This window comes from Pundamilia nyererei, unplaced genomic scaffold, assembly GCF_000239375.1.
Source record: "Pundamilia nyererei isolate P.nyererei 1_Seehausen unplaced genomic scaffold, PunNye1.0 scaffold00115, whole genome shotgun sequence".
NCBI classification, from domain to species: Eukaryota; Metazoa; Chordata; class Actinopteri; order Cichliformes; family Cichlidae; genus Pundamilia; species Pundamilia nyererei.
The window spans coordinates 261,538-276,721 of NW_005187516.1; the positions used below are offsets into that span (position 1 = coordinate 261,538).

At 40.9% G+C, this 15,184-nt stretch overlaps 1 protein-coding gene across 1 annotated transcript in view; it reads left to right on the top strand.

Moving 5' to 3' along the window:
* The first annotated feature begins 6,417 nt into the window (after positions 1–6,417).
* The window catches only part of LOC102202319 (carboxyl-terminal PDZ ligand of neuronal nitric oxide synthase protein-like), a 19,623-nt gene continuing 10,856 nt past the window's right edge, over positions 6,418–15,184 (top strand). Inside the window, exons 1-6 of the mRNA XM_013913097.1 lie at positions 6,418–6,979; positions 7,700–7,771; positions 9,874–9,966; positions 10,086–10,144; positions 10,913–11,021; positions 12,472–12,538. Of these exons, the coding sequence (XP_013768551.1) occupies positions 6,875–6,979; positions 7,700–7,771; positions 9,874–9,966; positions 10,086–10,144; positions 10,913–11,021; positions 12,472–12,538 (505 nt within the window). The 5' untranslated portion in view covers positions 6,418–6,874. The remainder of the gene's footprint in view (positions 6,980–7,699; positions 7,772–9,873; positions 9,967–10,085; positions 10,145–10,912; positions 11,022–12,471; positions 12,539–15,184) is intronic.

Below are 15,184 nucleotides of genomic sequence, written 5' to 3' on the forward strand. Positions count from 1 at the left end.
TGGTATTTCTTTGCTTGTTCCTGTGTTTGTTTCTTTCTGCTCGTCTGTGGTCAGATTTTGACAGATTACGATTGCGTCACAAGTTTGCAAGAAGCATTTAGGAAACTTTACAGCTGTGGTTGTCAAGATTTTAAAAAAAAATTAGAGCTGATGATGAAGATGAGTGTAGTCTCAGAAATCATTATGTGGTGTCATCTGTACTTAATTTCTAGTTTAGAAATCTGAAACTAACTAAAGCTGTTCAATAAATGTAAAATAAATCATTAGATATTAGAAGTAGAAGAGCAAAGAAGCTTAAAATATTACTGATAGACATCAAATCAAATATCAGTAGTATCGACATTAATGCTGGTATTGATATCAGATTACTGCGATAGGATCGATACTTTGTTTCTAGTTGCTACGTTCAGCGTGTTTAAAAAAAAGTTGAAAAAGAAAACAAAATCCTCTTTATTATTTGATTAGCAATTTGATAAAACAGTTTCTTTGCCTGGTTAGAAAGACATCTACCATTCATCAAAGAAATGGTATTAATTGTAAAAAGTCCATCCTCAGCTAAGCTAAAACACTCAAAGATGCGCCACTCAGATTTAAAAGAAGCTCGGAAAATCATTTTCAGTGTAATAATGTAAAAAGCATGTCCAAATCTGATTTATCATTCTCCACAACCCATAATCGATCCATCCATCATCCATTTTATTCCGCTTCTCAATTTCAGGGCCGTAATGGGTGGGGCCGGGCGGAGGGGGCTCAGGCCTATCCCAGCTGTCATCGGGGAGAGGCAGGATACACCCCGGACAGGTCACCAATGTGGCGAGGGAAGCGACCTTGACCGAAAACATGGAGTGCAGGGCTAAATCTTTCTTTGATGACAGAGATCACAAATGTGAAAGAAAACACTGCTGGAATTCATAGTGACGCATCTAGTTTTGAAATAAATCCCCCAACCAGTTTACAATAAAACACATCATCTGAATAACACAGAAGGTGTAAAGATGGTAAATGGTTCTTAAATAGTGCTTTATACAACATGCATCATTCACCTCTTCACACCAATTCACACAAGACAACATTCACACAGACTCATACTCTGATGAAGGCATAGGCGAGCAACTCAGAATCTTATCCCAGGAATACTCAAGCATGCAGACTGGAGACTGGAGGCAAACTCGGGGAAACTCTGCAATAACGAATGCCATATGTAATCGCTGGGCCCTTTGACCACTGTTAAGAGAGAACTTGAGGGATTTGAGGAATTTGGACTGAGTGCAAACTTGCTGGCCTCAAATTATGTCAGTGGTATCTTCAACGCATTTTAATTCCCGACATGAAGCGTCTTTACTCGTTGGAAACTGACTGGTTTTGTGACCAGAAGTACCCTGGCTGTAATGATGCAATGCATATATGATCAAACAGACACAACAGGCTCAGTTTATATGTCTGCAATCTGTTCACTAAGCATGCAGGATTATTAATTATTACAGACTGTTGACACATATAGATCCCACACCTGGATGAGCTGGCACGGGAGAGGCTTCACCAGGTATTTTCTGTATGAGTGTCTCCAAAGCACGGATCGTTTTAAGTGGAAAGCTTTTAATGTCAGGAAGGTGAAACATAATTCAGAACAAAAGAGGTGGAGCTCTGCTAGAGCATGGAACTGGATTATTCGAGCGCTGAGTGCTGTACTGGAAGTGAGTCAGCATGCTGATTCTAAAACATACTTGCTGTGTGAGTGGTGATTAATGGCTCTGCCATCAGAGGTTGAACCCGCTGGAGTGGTGTAAAAACAAAGAGCTGCAGGCATGGTTATCAGGTTACCAAGGTGACCAACCCAGCACAATATTCTTCTTTTTTTTTCATTTATTTGGTTTGTAAAGTAGGAGAAAATAGGCTACTGCAAATAAACTGCTTTGTACTTTGTGGCCACTTGTTAAATCATCATAAACACTTATGGACTCTTAGACTGAGACATGAGACCATAATTCAACATGTGTTCTGCATTATTTAATGTGACACACATAAAGCCAGCAGGAACTTAAAGCACAGAGGTCATTAGCAATAATAATGCTGACTTATCTAAGTGAGGTAAACCCCCATGTGGTTCTTTTACCATTACATTTCCAAGAAAACCGACTCCTCGGTGTTTCATGGCATTGTTGGTATGGTCCAAAGTTGCAAATTAGTCACACTGGAGACCTAAACTTGCTACACGTATGAGTGTCAGAGTATCCGGCATGCTGTTGGTAGCATTCCCCTTTTTACTGAAATGCTAATAAAATCAAAATGAAAGCAGTTTTAGGCAAAAACAGCAGAAAATACAAATCATAAACAAGGTGTGCTGTAAGCCTGGGTTATACTTCCTCTGTGGTTTTTACCATAAACTGAACGGATGCTTGGTTTTTCTGATTGATCAGAGAATATGGAGTTTTCACCAAACATCCTGACAGCACCTCATGATTCACTCCTTGCAGTGGAGATGAGACAAATTACTATACAACACTTTTTGTGACTTGAAAGTTTTGTTCTACTCTTCTTCTTCTTTGTCATCTTCTTCTTCTTATCATTATTTGTTTCCCACGATCTTATTAAAAAGATAATAAAAAGATTTACTTTGTTCGTTATTCCCTCATTTGTTCTGTGAGCTAGGCGCATTATTTTGATTTCAATTTCATCACTGACATGAAAATGATAAACCACACCACCTTTGTCACGTACACATATTTTTGCAAGTAATAATAGTAATAATAATATTTTTGTATCTGACGCAGTTCTCACTTTTGCAATGCGAAACATCCGCACACATGCATGCCGTCACCGTTGTGACATCGTGTTGTTGTTGTGATACTAAACCAGATGTCTGACTGGAGAAACTGCACGTTCACATGGAGGCAGCATTGGTCATTAAACACGTCCTACATTATCATGTATTTGACTCTAAACGGCAGACACGATAAACTTTTTTGAAATACTAAACTTCTCAGACTTTGATCAAATCTAAACTGGCCCTCGCTGACCATGAGAAAGAATCCAGTTTTAAAGCATTTCTTCACTGGCTTCCCTTTCTGACCCAGTAGCTATGACCGTGTGTCACATATCATTGGTTGGCTGTTGTGCTTGTGCTTATTCACCACAAGGATGGAAGTCTTAAGAGTGTGTATCACACTGTTTGAGCATTGATGGTCAAAGTTTACCATGAAAAATTCAAAGAGGCACGTAAAAATGAATAAGCAGTTTGAATGAAATCTACCTGAAGTGATGAAAAACTTAACTGATTGTTGCAGCATCCTATAAACACAGCATGCAGCTATTATAGCAATTCTCCGAGGCTGTTTCCCCGTGGAGCACGACAAAGACACGGGAAGCGCTGTGACGTATAGCCTCACGACTGTGAACCTCATCCACAGAAACGCTGGCAAATGCGCGTGTCAATAACTATCTAGAGTGGCTTCCACGGTGACAAGGTAATTGGGTTTGTGGGAATGTCGGCTTTGAGCTCAGCTGCTTTGACAAACGCCGCAGGCTTGTGTGCTTATTGATCTATGAAGAGCAGCGAATGTGCCTAAGCAGATGATCTCGTGTCAGTCTGCACGTCGAGCAGCAGTTTGTAGATAACACAACAGCTGATTCCTTTTTACCCATGTGACACGGTATACTAGTAAAACTGCCCAGTGCAAGGTTAAAAAAAAATGTCACCAGCAATCAGGACAATGACAGAGATTCAGAGAAAGCCTGCTTTCTTCCTCTGTTTGCTTGTGCACTCACAGCATGACTCAGTAGAACTAAACTGCAGTTAAATTCTTGCTTTCCAGGGAATTAATACTGATCACTAGTTTAGCTACCTGAAACTCATCATCAGTCTTTACTAATCCACCGTTTGGCCTCTAATGATTCAGAAAAAAGTAAAAACACCACCAAAGGCTCAGAGATTTGAAGACAAAAAAGCACCAATGTTCACATTTGAGAAGCTGGTATCAGTTATTATTTATCAGTTATTATCTTCAAATGAATACACAGAATATGTGAGCAGGGGATAAGATTTTATCAATGGGGATCTTACAAATTTCCATATCATTTAGTACTCTGAGTAGTGTATACCTAGTATGTCTGGCCTTTGGCTGCATGCAGGTCTGTGCAGGGAGTAATCTTGAAACCACTAACTCTTGTCTGATTTTATCTACATTCGTATTTGGACTGTAAAAGATCAGTGCTCTGTGGAGTCTTGCCCCAGATATCTGTTATCTGGACACCCGCAGGCCACCCCAGAAACCCTGATACATTAGAAGTTACCCCAAGAGGCTAACTTATCAGACCACATCTGATAAATTCCCTGATTGTTAGCTTTTTTCCTTTGGGATCCCTCAGAAGAATTCCCACTAAATACAGCCTCACAGAGGTTGGTTTCCAGCTCTTTCCATGTATTATTTTTTTATTAAAATGTAAATCGGTAAACAGACATTGACGTCACATGAGAAAGAAAATCCTACTGCACCCACATATGACATAAAAGAAACGTAAGAAGAAAAATAATGCACCTGCATCTTATCTCTTACCCATGTTGCATCTCATCTGAACAAAGCTGCTTTGGTTGTTTACCTGCAGCACCAGATTGAACCCTTGTGACATGAAAACACGTGAGGGCCATGTCACCGGCCACGGTAAGGGCTTAGAAAAGATGGCAGGTGCACAAAACTAGTTATCATCTCTGGAGGAGACGCTGATCTTAAATACCTGAAATGAGGCAATTTAAAGACAACAACCTCAAATGCCAGTACAAATAGTCCCCAGAAAACAGCAGTCAGACGCTGGCATTGTGGAAAAAATGTTTGTGTGTGTGTAGTGAGAGTTAGTGTGTGCCTTACACTGACACAGAGAGCACAACAGTTACACAGTGTCTTCTGTCACAGGTCAGTGAAAGACAAGCTGCATACAGATGGATATGGAGAACGTGTGTGCCTGGTATTTATTGGGAGCGTTTGACTCCTCCTGAGCGTGTGAAGAGCTCTGTTGCCCCCTGCTGGGGAAATGGTGTGACTGAATTCAAAACAGAACTAGTTGAGGGCAAAGCACATCTGCAGAGTTCACTTCAGAATATCTCAAATCTGTGGAGAAGGCTTGTCACACTGTATAAGGTGCATGTGAGGACATGAAAGCTTTTTAGGTGATGGCAAAAAGCTGTGGATTCAGGCGAGTTATCTCCTCCTGCTGTGAAAGGACGAGCAGCTCCCACCTTTTCCAACTGTCAGTATTCATTCATTCATTCTAAAATTATCAATTTCAGCTCATCTAAAAAAAAACAAAACACTCATCACATGTTTTTTTTCATTTCATCAGGTTTGACTCCCCTTTGCTTCAGAACTGCCTTCATTCTTCATCACATAAATCCAACAAGTTCCTGGAAACATTCCTCAGACTTTGGTTTATATTGATATGACAGCATCACACAGCTGATCCACAGATTAGTCAGCTCCACCACACCTGTGACATGAATCTCCTGTGACTGTGGAGACCACCTTGAACTCCAGGCCGCCATCAGGAGATGGGTACAGTGTGGTCATAAAAGGATGGACATGGTCAGCAACATTACTCAGGGAGGCTTTGGTGTTTAAATAACGCTCATTTTGTACTAAGAAAATAAGAAAAGATCATTACACCCACACAAACAGCCTGAATCACTGGTATGAGGCAGGATGGAGCCACACTTCCATGTTGTTTACATCAAATTCTGTCCCTACCATCCAAATGTGGCAACAAAAATTAAGATTCATCAGACCGGGCAATAATTTTAGTATCTTCTGTTGTCTGACTTTGGTGAGCCTTTGTGCTCTGCTGCTGCTAGCTGCTCTTCTGCATGCCATACCTCAGTTGTATGAGAGGTAAATTGAGTTAATGCTTTCTGTTTGTTTAAATTAATATCTGCTGGGACATCATAAGTTGTTGTTGTTGTTTTTTGTTTTGTTTTTTACAAAAAAAGAAACAGGTCGGTCTAATTTATTCAGCAAATATTGTTGTTTTTCACCCAAGAATGTTTGTCTCTATGTGAGAATTTTTATGTATTTTTACTTACTTACTTTGTCTAATCTATGTCCACATGGAAAATCATATATGTACATTTAACCCAAAAAAAATATCCAGCTGGTCTCCTTAACAATCATGCTCTTTATAACGGTAAGAGTTAACTGATAAATAAATATCAACAGTGTGTCACCAGACGGTTAAAGGCATGTGTCGGGTTATTGATTGATTGATTGATTTTTCTGTAGGTGTTTGAGCTTCTCTGAAAATGCTGGCGACATGAATTGTCACTCTGAGGAGGCCACACAGCCCTGGAGAATCTCGAATCCACTAAACTGTCTTCAGGGTTTTGTTTGTTCCCTGTGATGCCGCTAGATGTCACACAACCAAACACCAGCAGCAGCTGCTGATATAACCTACACACCACTGAGTATTTCTCCATCTATTAGGTGTCATGCATCCAGTTTAATAGCTAGTACACGTGCAGACAGTGAGTCATTAATTAATTCTGAGGGAACTTGAAGAAGAAAACGATCCAGTGTTGAGATCCGTGCGTCACCGGGTCCCCGGCGGTGGCGACGCGTACTGCTCCTCAGTCGTGCTTCGCTTCAACCCGGCTTTAAAAAAAAAAACGGGCCAGTGAGACCGCTCACCGATCGCCGATTAACACACTAATTGAGCCCATCAACCAATCGTTCGGTCGCGACCGTGGCGCCTCGCCCACGGCATGACCTCCGGAGTGACGCGTCTCTCCGATGAGAGGGCGGAGGGAAGAGCGCCGGAGGAGATGCGCATATCTGCAGGTCTCTAGCGCTGTCGTAAAACAAGTGTCGGGAGCAAGTGAGCTAAAATTAAAGCGATGCCAGGAGTAACCAAGTACAATTTAGTGGATGACGCGCAAGATTTGAGGATCCCCATGCACAACGAGGAGGTGTTTAAGCATGGGGTGTGCTTCGAGGCAAAGGTAAGAAGCCTCTGCAACAGATTGTACTTTCTGGGCAGCATTTCAGGCTTGAAGACCAGCGAGTCCTAATATGCTAAACACTGTTATGTGGGCTTCTTGGGTTTCAGATGTCGTCTTATATTTCTTTTTTCTTTTTTTTCTTGCATAATTGTGTGTGTTCGTTTATTGTTGCGTCTTCTGATCATGCAATAATTTTATATTTTATATTAAATTTCCCTTTATGACTTTATCATTTTTTTTAAAATTCATTTTCATAATTTTGTTTCAAGGATAATACAAAGTTTTGGTTTAGTGCAGATGAATGAGACTGACTGCTCTGTGGGAATTATGAACAGTTCTTTAAGTTTTACTGTTTTGTCTCTGGTCTGCACTAATAACATCTGTTAAAAAAATCCACATAGTTTGTTCGGATGTGTTGTCCTCTTTGACCAACACTTATATAGCCAAATTCATAATTTTATGTAATGTAAGACAGATAAAAAACTGCAAATTGCCAAATCTGAGAAGGTAGAATCGTCTATATTTGATATTTGCTTGAAAAAATAATGTGCAGTGTAATTACAATTTTATACGTAGTTGTCTGCTTATCCAAAACTGTAAAAAAAAAAATCTGCTGACACTGGTTCAATCTAAAGAGGAGACAGTGTGTCATCCAAGCACTCCCCAAGTATTCACTTCCTTAACAATCCCGTCTTTAAACCTTTCTCTTATGTTTTGCAGTACATAGGCAGTTTGGAGGTGGGCCGCCCCGGGAGCCGAATGGAGATAGTTGCAGCAATGAGGAGAATCAGAGTAAGATTTCCCTGAAGCACACACACTTTGCCTCTTTGACAAAACCCACTTTGAAACACTGGTGACGTTCGCTGCACGTCTTTGTGCACGTTCCTCACAAGTTCCTTTCTCTGTGCTCGGCGTCCCCTCTTTACACATAAATGACCTGTCTGTGTAAAACTACACAGTGGGCAGATTCAGTGGGCCGTCAGGAGCAGTTTAAATCAGGGCAGGATTCGTAGGGCAGCTTGGATTTTCTGGCTGAGGAGAGACACGGCGCACAGGGATATGTTTGATGCCATCAGGGGAAAAAAAACAACATCCTTCAAGCCTCCTTTTGTTACGATCATGCAAGGCCGCTGGAAACAACACGCAGCCTTGTCATTAAACATCACTGCAGTGTGACAGAGACACTCGGGGAGGAAAGGATTTAGCTGCTTGTCAGCTGTTGCATCTAATCTAACAACCAAGTTTATGGTGTCACTCGGAGATCGGCCGCCTCCCCAGTGACACCCAAGGAAAGACTTAATCCTGATCCAGCATTCCGTACAGTGGGCGATGCTGGTCATTTGATCACACTGGCAAAGATGTAGGGACGCTGTGTGTGTTTGGATTCCCCTTGTATTTTCAGGCATCCCAGTAGTGTGTGTGTGTGTGTGTGTGTTTGCACATTTTTAGAAAGTAGATTCTAAACTTGCTTTTATGCATTTTGGAGAAAATGACAGACACGTTCAACAGAGCAGCTCAAATGGAGAAAGAAGAGAGAGAAACCCACACAATGCACAAAGCAATCCAACCGCTGAAGGCTTTTCTCCTGCATTTTAGCTTTTATTTATCTGTGCTTAAGCAGACAATGTTAATTTACTACAAAGCTCCTATCTAAAAGACTGTGAAATGCTTTGCTCTAAGTCTTTGAAACAAACTGATAATAAGAAGGCAAACGAGGCAAAAAGAGACAAATGATGAAAATACAATAAAACTGGGGAAAAAAAAGATTGTAAATGTGTGTGGGATTAAGATGGATAACATAAAAGCAGGTTTGTAAAACGCTCGGGCTGTTTTTGAGCTCTGTTATCACACAGTAATTAATAGTCTCTGCTTCTGGGGGAGACAGACTGTGAATATTCAAAAGCTAACTTGTCCTTAAAGCACTCGCAGTGGCTCAGGGGGTAAGACGAGAGGTGAGCTTCCACAACCTGTAGCATTATTTTGTTCGGGGGCGGTTTCAGTGTGAATTAGTTTCAGGCTCATGTGCGTGAAAACGTGGCGCGAACGCTTCATCTCCCTCTGACAGCAGCGTGTGCGGAGATGGATGGTCCTGGTTTATGCAGAGCTGCATTAGCCTGGATTGCACACACACACACACACACACACCACAGAGATCAATGTCCTTCACCTGAGCACCTGCATCCAGCCTGCATGTGGGGAAAAAACTCACACAGCAACAACCAGATGCATTAACGGGACAAGACCAGATGACAAGGACACAGGTCGCAGGCTTGCATGGTCAAACCTCTCTGGACTAAAATCAGCTCCGCCTCCAGTTTCTGATGAAACTAAGAGAAAGCTCTGTGTTCTCATATTTACACAAACCAAAGGAAACTTGACAGAGAATATCCAAGCCTGCTGCACACGCTGGGCAACTGTGTGTGTGCTGGAGAGTGATTTCATCAAACCTTATCTGATCAATTAATAATCTGATGTTGGACTTTGTGTTTTCAAAGCCAAACATGTTATTTCATACAAATCTTTCTGTTTTTTGTTTTTTACCCTACATCCTATGACTGTAAGATTTGGAGGACACACTGTTAATCAAGCAGAGGGATGAAAGCGTCCCACACATGTCCGCCTCCCTCTGGGAAGTCAGCCTTTGAAAACTTAAAAAGCTCCCAGAAAGAGAAACTGACAGTTTCTCTATATTTACGCCATCCCAGTTTTCCTCCGGGGAAGAAGACAGTGAAAAAAGATAGCTCCTGTCTGTGTGATCCCTCCGCTTCATCGAGCTCCATCTCTGCAGGACCATAAATATATTTAATGCGAGTCAGACCGGGTAGTACTGTAATGAGTTTGCTTTGATTCAACTTTTGGATTTGTTGTTTATTCTATCTATTCTTCCTTCACAGTATGAATTCAAGTTGAAGAACATAAAGAAAAAGAAGGTCAACATTGTCGTATCTACTGACTTCGTCAAAGTGATTTTGCGCAAAAAGAGGAAGGTCGGTCTTGCACAACCACATATGATTTTTCCATTTACTTGTTTTCGCACCTTGAATGACATCTTTGTTTTAAGTCACAGTTGTCAGCGTGAACCTGTGTGATTTTTGTCTTGCAACAGAGAAAAGGGTGGTCGTGGGACGACAACACCATCTTGGTGACACAGGATCCTATCCACAGGTGGGCCCTCTCGACTGTAACAACGTGTACATGTCGCTCTGCTGGAATATGTTTACAAGCATCCAAAACACAACCTCCCTGTCAGGCTGTGCAACGAAAAGCTTCATTTTAGTACCCATCTCTTTAAGATGCACATCTCGAAAAGTCCAGACGTCTCATCCTCATTCCTCATTTGATGTGACAAAAGCTAAGAAATGCAGGCTCATATTTTAAGAGCTGCCATCATAAAACTTTGGTGAAAATGAAGTCTGTGTGTGGCTTTTAACTTTTCTCTCAGTGATCATTTTACTTGTCAGATCCTAAATCAGCATAAGCGATTTAACTTTATGTGATTTTTGATAGGGTTAAAAAATAAATCAGGACATTAGCAGGGCAGAGCAGCTGGTTCATACATATCTCAGGTTTATGTGGAAACTTTAAAGTTAAACTACAGTATGCGGTGTAGCGCTTCATACATTTGCTTGCATATGAAAAATCCTCTGGAGGAAACACAAACCCAGCCTCAAGCTGGTGTTCTCCCAGTGCTGGTCCCAAGCTGGGATAAATTCTTCAGATGTTGTCAGTGCGTGAGAATCAGTTTTTCTAAATAAGTCACAGAAGAAAGGCCTGGATTACAAAACAAGGTCTTTGAGGCTGTTTAGTGGCAGCGTTTTCTACTGAGGAAAAAAAGCTACATAGCAGGGAGAAAAATGAGCACTTTACATTAAAAACCAGCTCAATCAAACACCCAATTTACAAAAAAATTGACATGTTTTCTTGCCTCAACAGGATCTTTTACGTCTCACATGATGCTCAAGACTTAAAGATATTCAGTTATATAGCCAGAGACGGACAGAGCAACATTTTCCGCTGCAACGTGTTTAAGTCTAAGAGAAAGGTAAGCCTCACTGCTCACAGATCCCAAAACTACTGCAGACATAAATGACACATTACCTTTCATTACAATTTAGCCCTCTCCTCTCCTCTCTGGAGATAATGGTAATGTTAGCGACATTAACCAGGCAGCTTAATATTTCTACTCCTGTTAACAGACGTTACTTTCAAAAATGACAATTAGCCACCGAGTCTCCATTTCCTTCATTTTCCTCACAAATGCACAAAAAGGGTTAGTTTGCATTATTTAAAGGCTGCTTTCAGAATATCTTCACCAGTTCACCTTGTTAGCAAATAGCTCTCTATGCTAACAATTTGGTCATTTTAGGAGGCTCCTAAACTCTCTGGCTCACAGTCTGATGAGGGCAATGATACCATTTACCTGAAGATAGAGCTTCACAGAAATAAGGGAAGCAGCGAGCCAAACTCTATTCAGTGGAAACAGAATTAACCCTGCCAGGATCTCTGAAGCTCGCTAATTGGCGTGCTGTTTGTTTACTACAGAGATAAATGAAATGTTAACTTGACAGCTGCCGTTCGTTTGGACTTTTCTTTTTTTTTCTTTTTTTTGGCCGTTCGGCTTGCTCGTCTTGTAGGCGCTGTGACGTCACGCGCTGAGTTTTGTGCTGATTAAACAAGATACAAACAGAATGTGTTAATCAGAGCACTGCTCAGAGGCTTGTAGGGTTTTTTTTCCCCTTTTTGTTAGAGGCAACATGTCGACTCTCTTTTTCCCAGTCTTCAATCTCTGTGAAAGGCTAAGTTGACATGAAAAAGACTGGATGGTTCTGTCCGTCTTCTCATCTAAAACCACCTCTGAGCGAATGACTGAAAGTATATTTTCCAGTGTTTTACTGTTTTAGGGATTCAGAAATAGACAAACATCTTTTGCAGATTTTTTTTCTTTTTTAACATCAACAAAAGCACATTTATTTGCATTTCCAGTTCAGCTTCTGAAGCATCTGTTAATAGCGTTCATGTCTGTAATCTCAGGGATGTATAGCCATAGCGCGCACTTCTAGAATGAGACCCCATATGGCTGTGCTAGTAAATAACTTATGAAAAATGAGAGGCGTGTTCTTCCCCACATATCTGCATATCAAGCAGCGTCAATTTTTCCTCCACGACAAAGACTGAGCATCACTGAGGTTGACTCCCATCCCTTCACCATGGATACCAGACAGACAGTGGCTTAGTGAAGCTGAATACTAATCGTTCTGGTGGGAAGCGAAAAGAAAAAGGGGCATTTTCGCTCCGCGCTTAAAGACATTTTCACTACAGCTGAACCAAATACACATCACAATGTTAGAGACATGGTCTGTGGTGCTTCTCTACCTCCTTGGGGCTGTTGAGCCTTATCTGGTTGTTGCAGGCCAAGCATGTGTGCTGAGTAGGAGGAGATGGACCAGCTGATAAGAGGAGATTTGATTTATTTTCATCACGGCATGTTGCAGCGTAGCAAAGCTTCGATGTCAGCTCGGCACACCAACACAGCCTTTTGTGCTCAGCCCTCGGAGGCCTGTCAGTTTAACCTGACAATTTTAAAGAAGAATTAAATTCTGTATCGATTGAGAAATATGACAAATTTCCTTACAGTGTTTTTGCTTTTGCAGTTTTATATTGCTATTTCACTTGATTGAACTACTTTCAAGCTCGAGTTGCCTTGAAATTTAAAATGAATGCCTGGAGGCAGGATGGTCCTCTAGAGGCAGATATCAATAAATGCATTTCTGTGCCACTGTTCAATATGGAAAGCGTCACCTGTAATGAGACTGGGGAAGGATATGGTGGATAAAGTTTAACTCCGGTGGTTTAAGGTTGCTGCCTCTGGACTGCATATTAAGGCTTTATGGAAAAAGAAATGCGAGGTTGAGCTGTAGATAGATAGATCTCCAGGCTTTCCAAAGGCTGCTTTTTCACTTGTTTTCACTCAGAGAAGTGTTGTTTTTTTGGTTTGTTGAGCTATCCAAAAATTAAAAAGACACATAGCCCAAAGGATGAACCACTTTGTTATTAGCAGCCAGTTGCAAAACCCAAAACTTTAGCTTTAGCACCCATTTCTTTAGCTGAATCTACTTAAAATACCAAACATAGCACAGTTTGACAGGCATGAAATAGTATTTTTGAAAAAAAGCTTTCAAAGACCTATTAGTTGAAAACTTGTTATCTTGATATCTTGGCATGAGGAAAAAATCTTTAGTAGAACAACATCTGAAAGTCATGTCTTTAAGAAATAGAGAAAAAAACCAGGACAGGCCTGACAGAGGACCTGAGAGATGCATCTGCACAGATGAGGTCAGGAGAGTGGTGTAGCCAGTGAGTGTCTACAGCAGTCTGTAAAACACGGTGGAGGCTCTGTCACAGTTTGTGACTGTGCTGTTGGAGAGCATGTCAAAACTGATGGATTTATGAATGCAGAACAGCGCCATCGGGTGTCATTTTTCAACATGACACTGATCCCAAACGTACTGCCAATGCAGCAAAAGAATGAATGGAAATACATGTTGAGGCCAATCCATCAGTTATGGATTGGCCTCAACAGACTAACGAAGCAGTGTGAGAGCATGTTGACAGAGAACAGAACAAAAGGCAGAAACATCCAAAGAAGAGCTTTGAATGTCTGAAGAATACTTAAGGCAATTACAAGAAAGCTGCCTAAGAGAGTCCAGAGTTGTACAAACTCTTTTCGCCTTTTATATCGTATTGCCATATATGGTTGCATTTTTGAAACACTGATGATGTAGAAGTCTGGAAAACTCATGAATCAAATATTGACACATGACACTTGTTGCAGTTCTCCTCTTGTTGAGCTAAACCACTTTGCAACCATTTGGGGTTTTTTTTATTAAAACACTAAAACAGACAAATATGGACAGATGACAAATGCAGATCTGGCTCTGACAACCTAAAAAAAATCAAGAAAAAGAAGCATTAAGCTGTTTGTTCTTAAGACTAAAAACAACATGTAAACTAACTATTTATTTAACTTGATGCTTTCCTCCGTGTTCGATGTTTCACCATACAACAGGTTTTGATCTGAATGTGCATCAGTGAAAACAGATATACACAAGAAATCGTGAATATGACCATTTATCAGTTAATAATTAACTGAGAATAATATTCCTAATCATGGGCAGCGCGGTGATGAGCACTGCTGGGTTCTTTCCGTGTACTCTCTTCCAGCTTCCTCCCACTCTCCATGCTTACCCTAACAAGGATAAGCGGAAGAGAATGGATGGATGGAATTTCTTTCGTTTTTGATGCCAGCATGTACATTTGTACTTGCTTGATTTTTATTTTTCTATTCAAAGAGGCTTATTGTAGGCCAATCATTTCACTTCCCACATTTGTGGCGTTTCACATCATTCAGAGCTAAGTGTGTTATATTTCAATTGTTTCAATATGCAACCCTTTCCAGCTAACTGTGGAGATAAAACAAAGAGATTACAGTAAAATAGTCGAAATTTTTCAACCGAGGGTTAATACTGTGTAATTTTTTCTGTAACTCTCTGGGCGTCTCTCCTCCTGTGTATAATTAGGGTTTGTAATTAGTGGAAAATCAAGTTTTAGGACATGCTTGTAAATGTCAGGGTTAATCTCTAATGGCTTTTTCTTCAGATCAGATCCTAACCCTAGCACAGTTACCAAACATTTAAGACGAGTTGTAGTCCTTACTGTAGTTCCATTCCTGCGACCCAACTAAAAAGATCTTAGTAGTTAATATTTGAGTCTAATTCAAATTAAATTGAACCTCCTATACTAAAAATGGCTTAATCTTCACTCTGCCATCAAATTTACTTGCTCCTGAACTACACCAATCATCGCTGTGACAGCAGCATGTATACAAAAGAGATACACAAGGACAAGCAGCTCAAGTCCTCCCAGCATTTGCTGTCCTAATTTGTTTTCTTTCTCCTCCCTCCGTTTCCGTCTGCCTTCACCTCCTGCTTTGCCCCAATATTCCCTTTCCTCCTCCTGCTTGCATTTTTCATCTTCTCTCTCGTTACCTGTGCACAATGTTCATACACTCGCTCTCTCTGTATTCGCTTTTCTTCCTGTGCAACTCCTCTGGGGCCTCATTTTCTCCCCAACTGTGTACTTTCATTTGTGCATCCACCCTCGTTGGCCTCCTGCTGCTGTTCTCTCAAAACTTCAACACACACACAC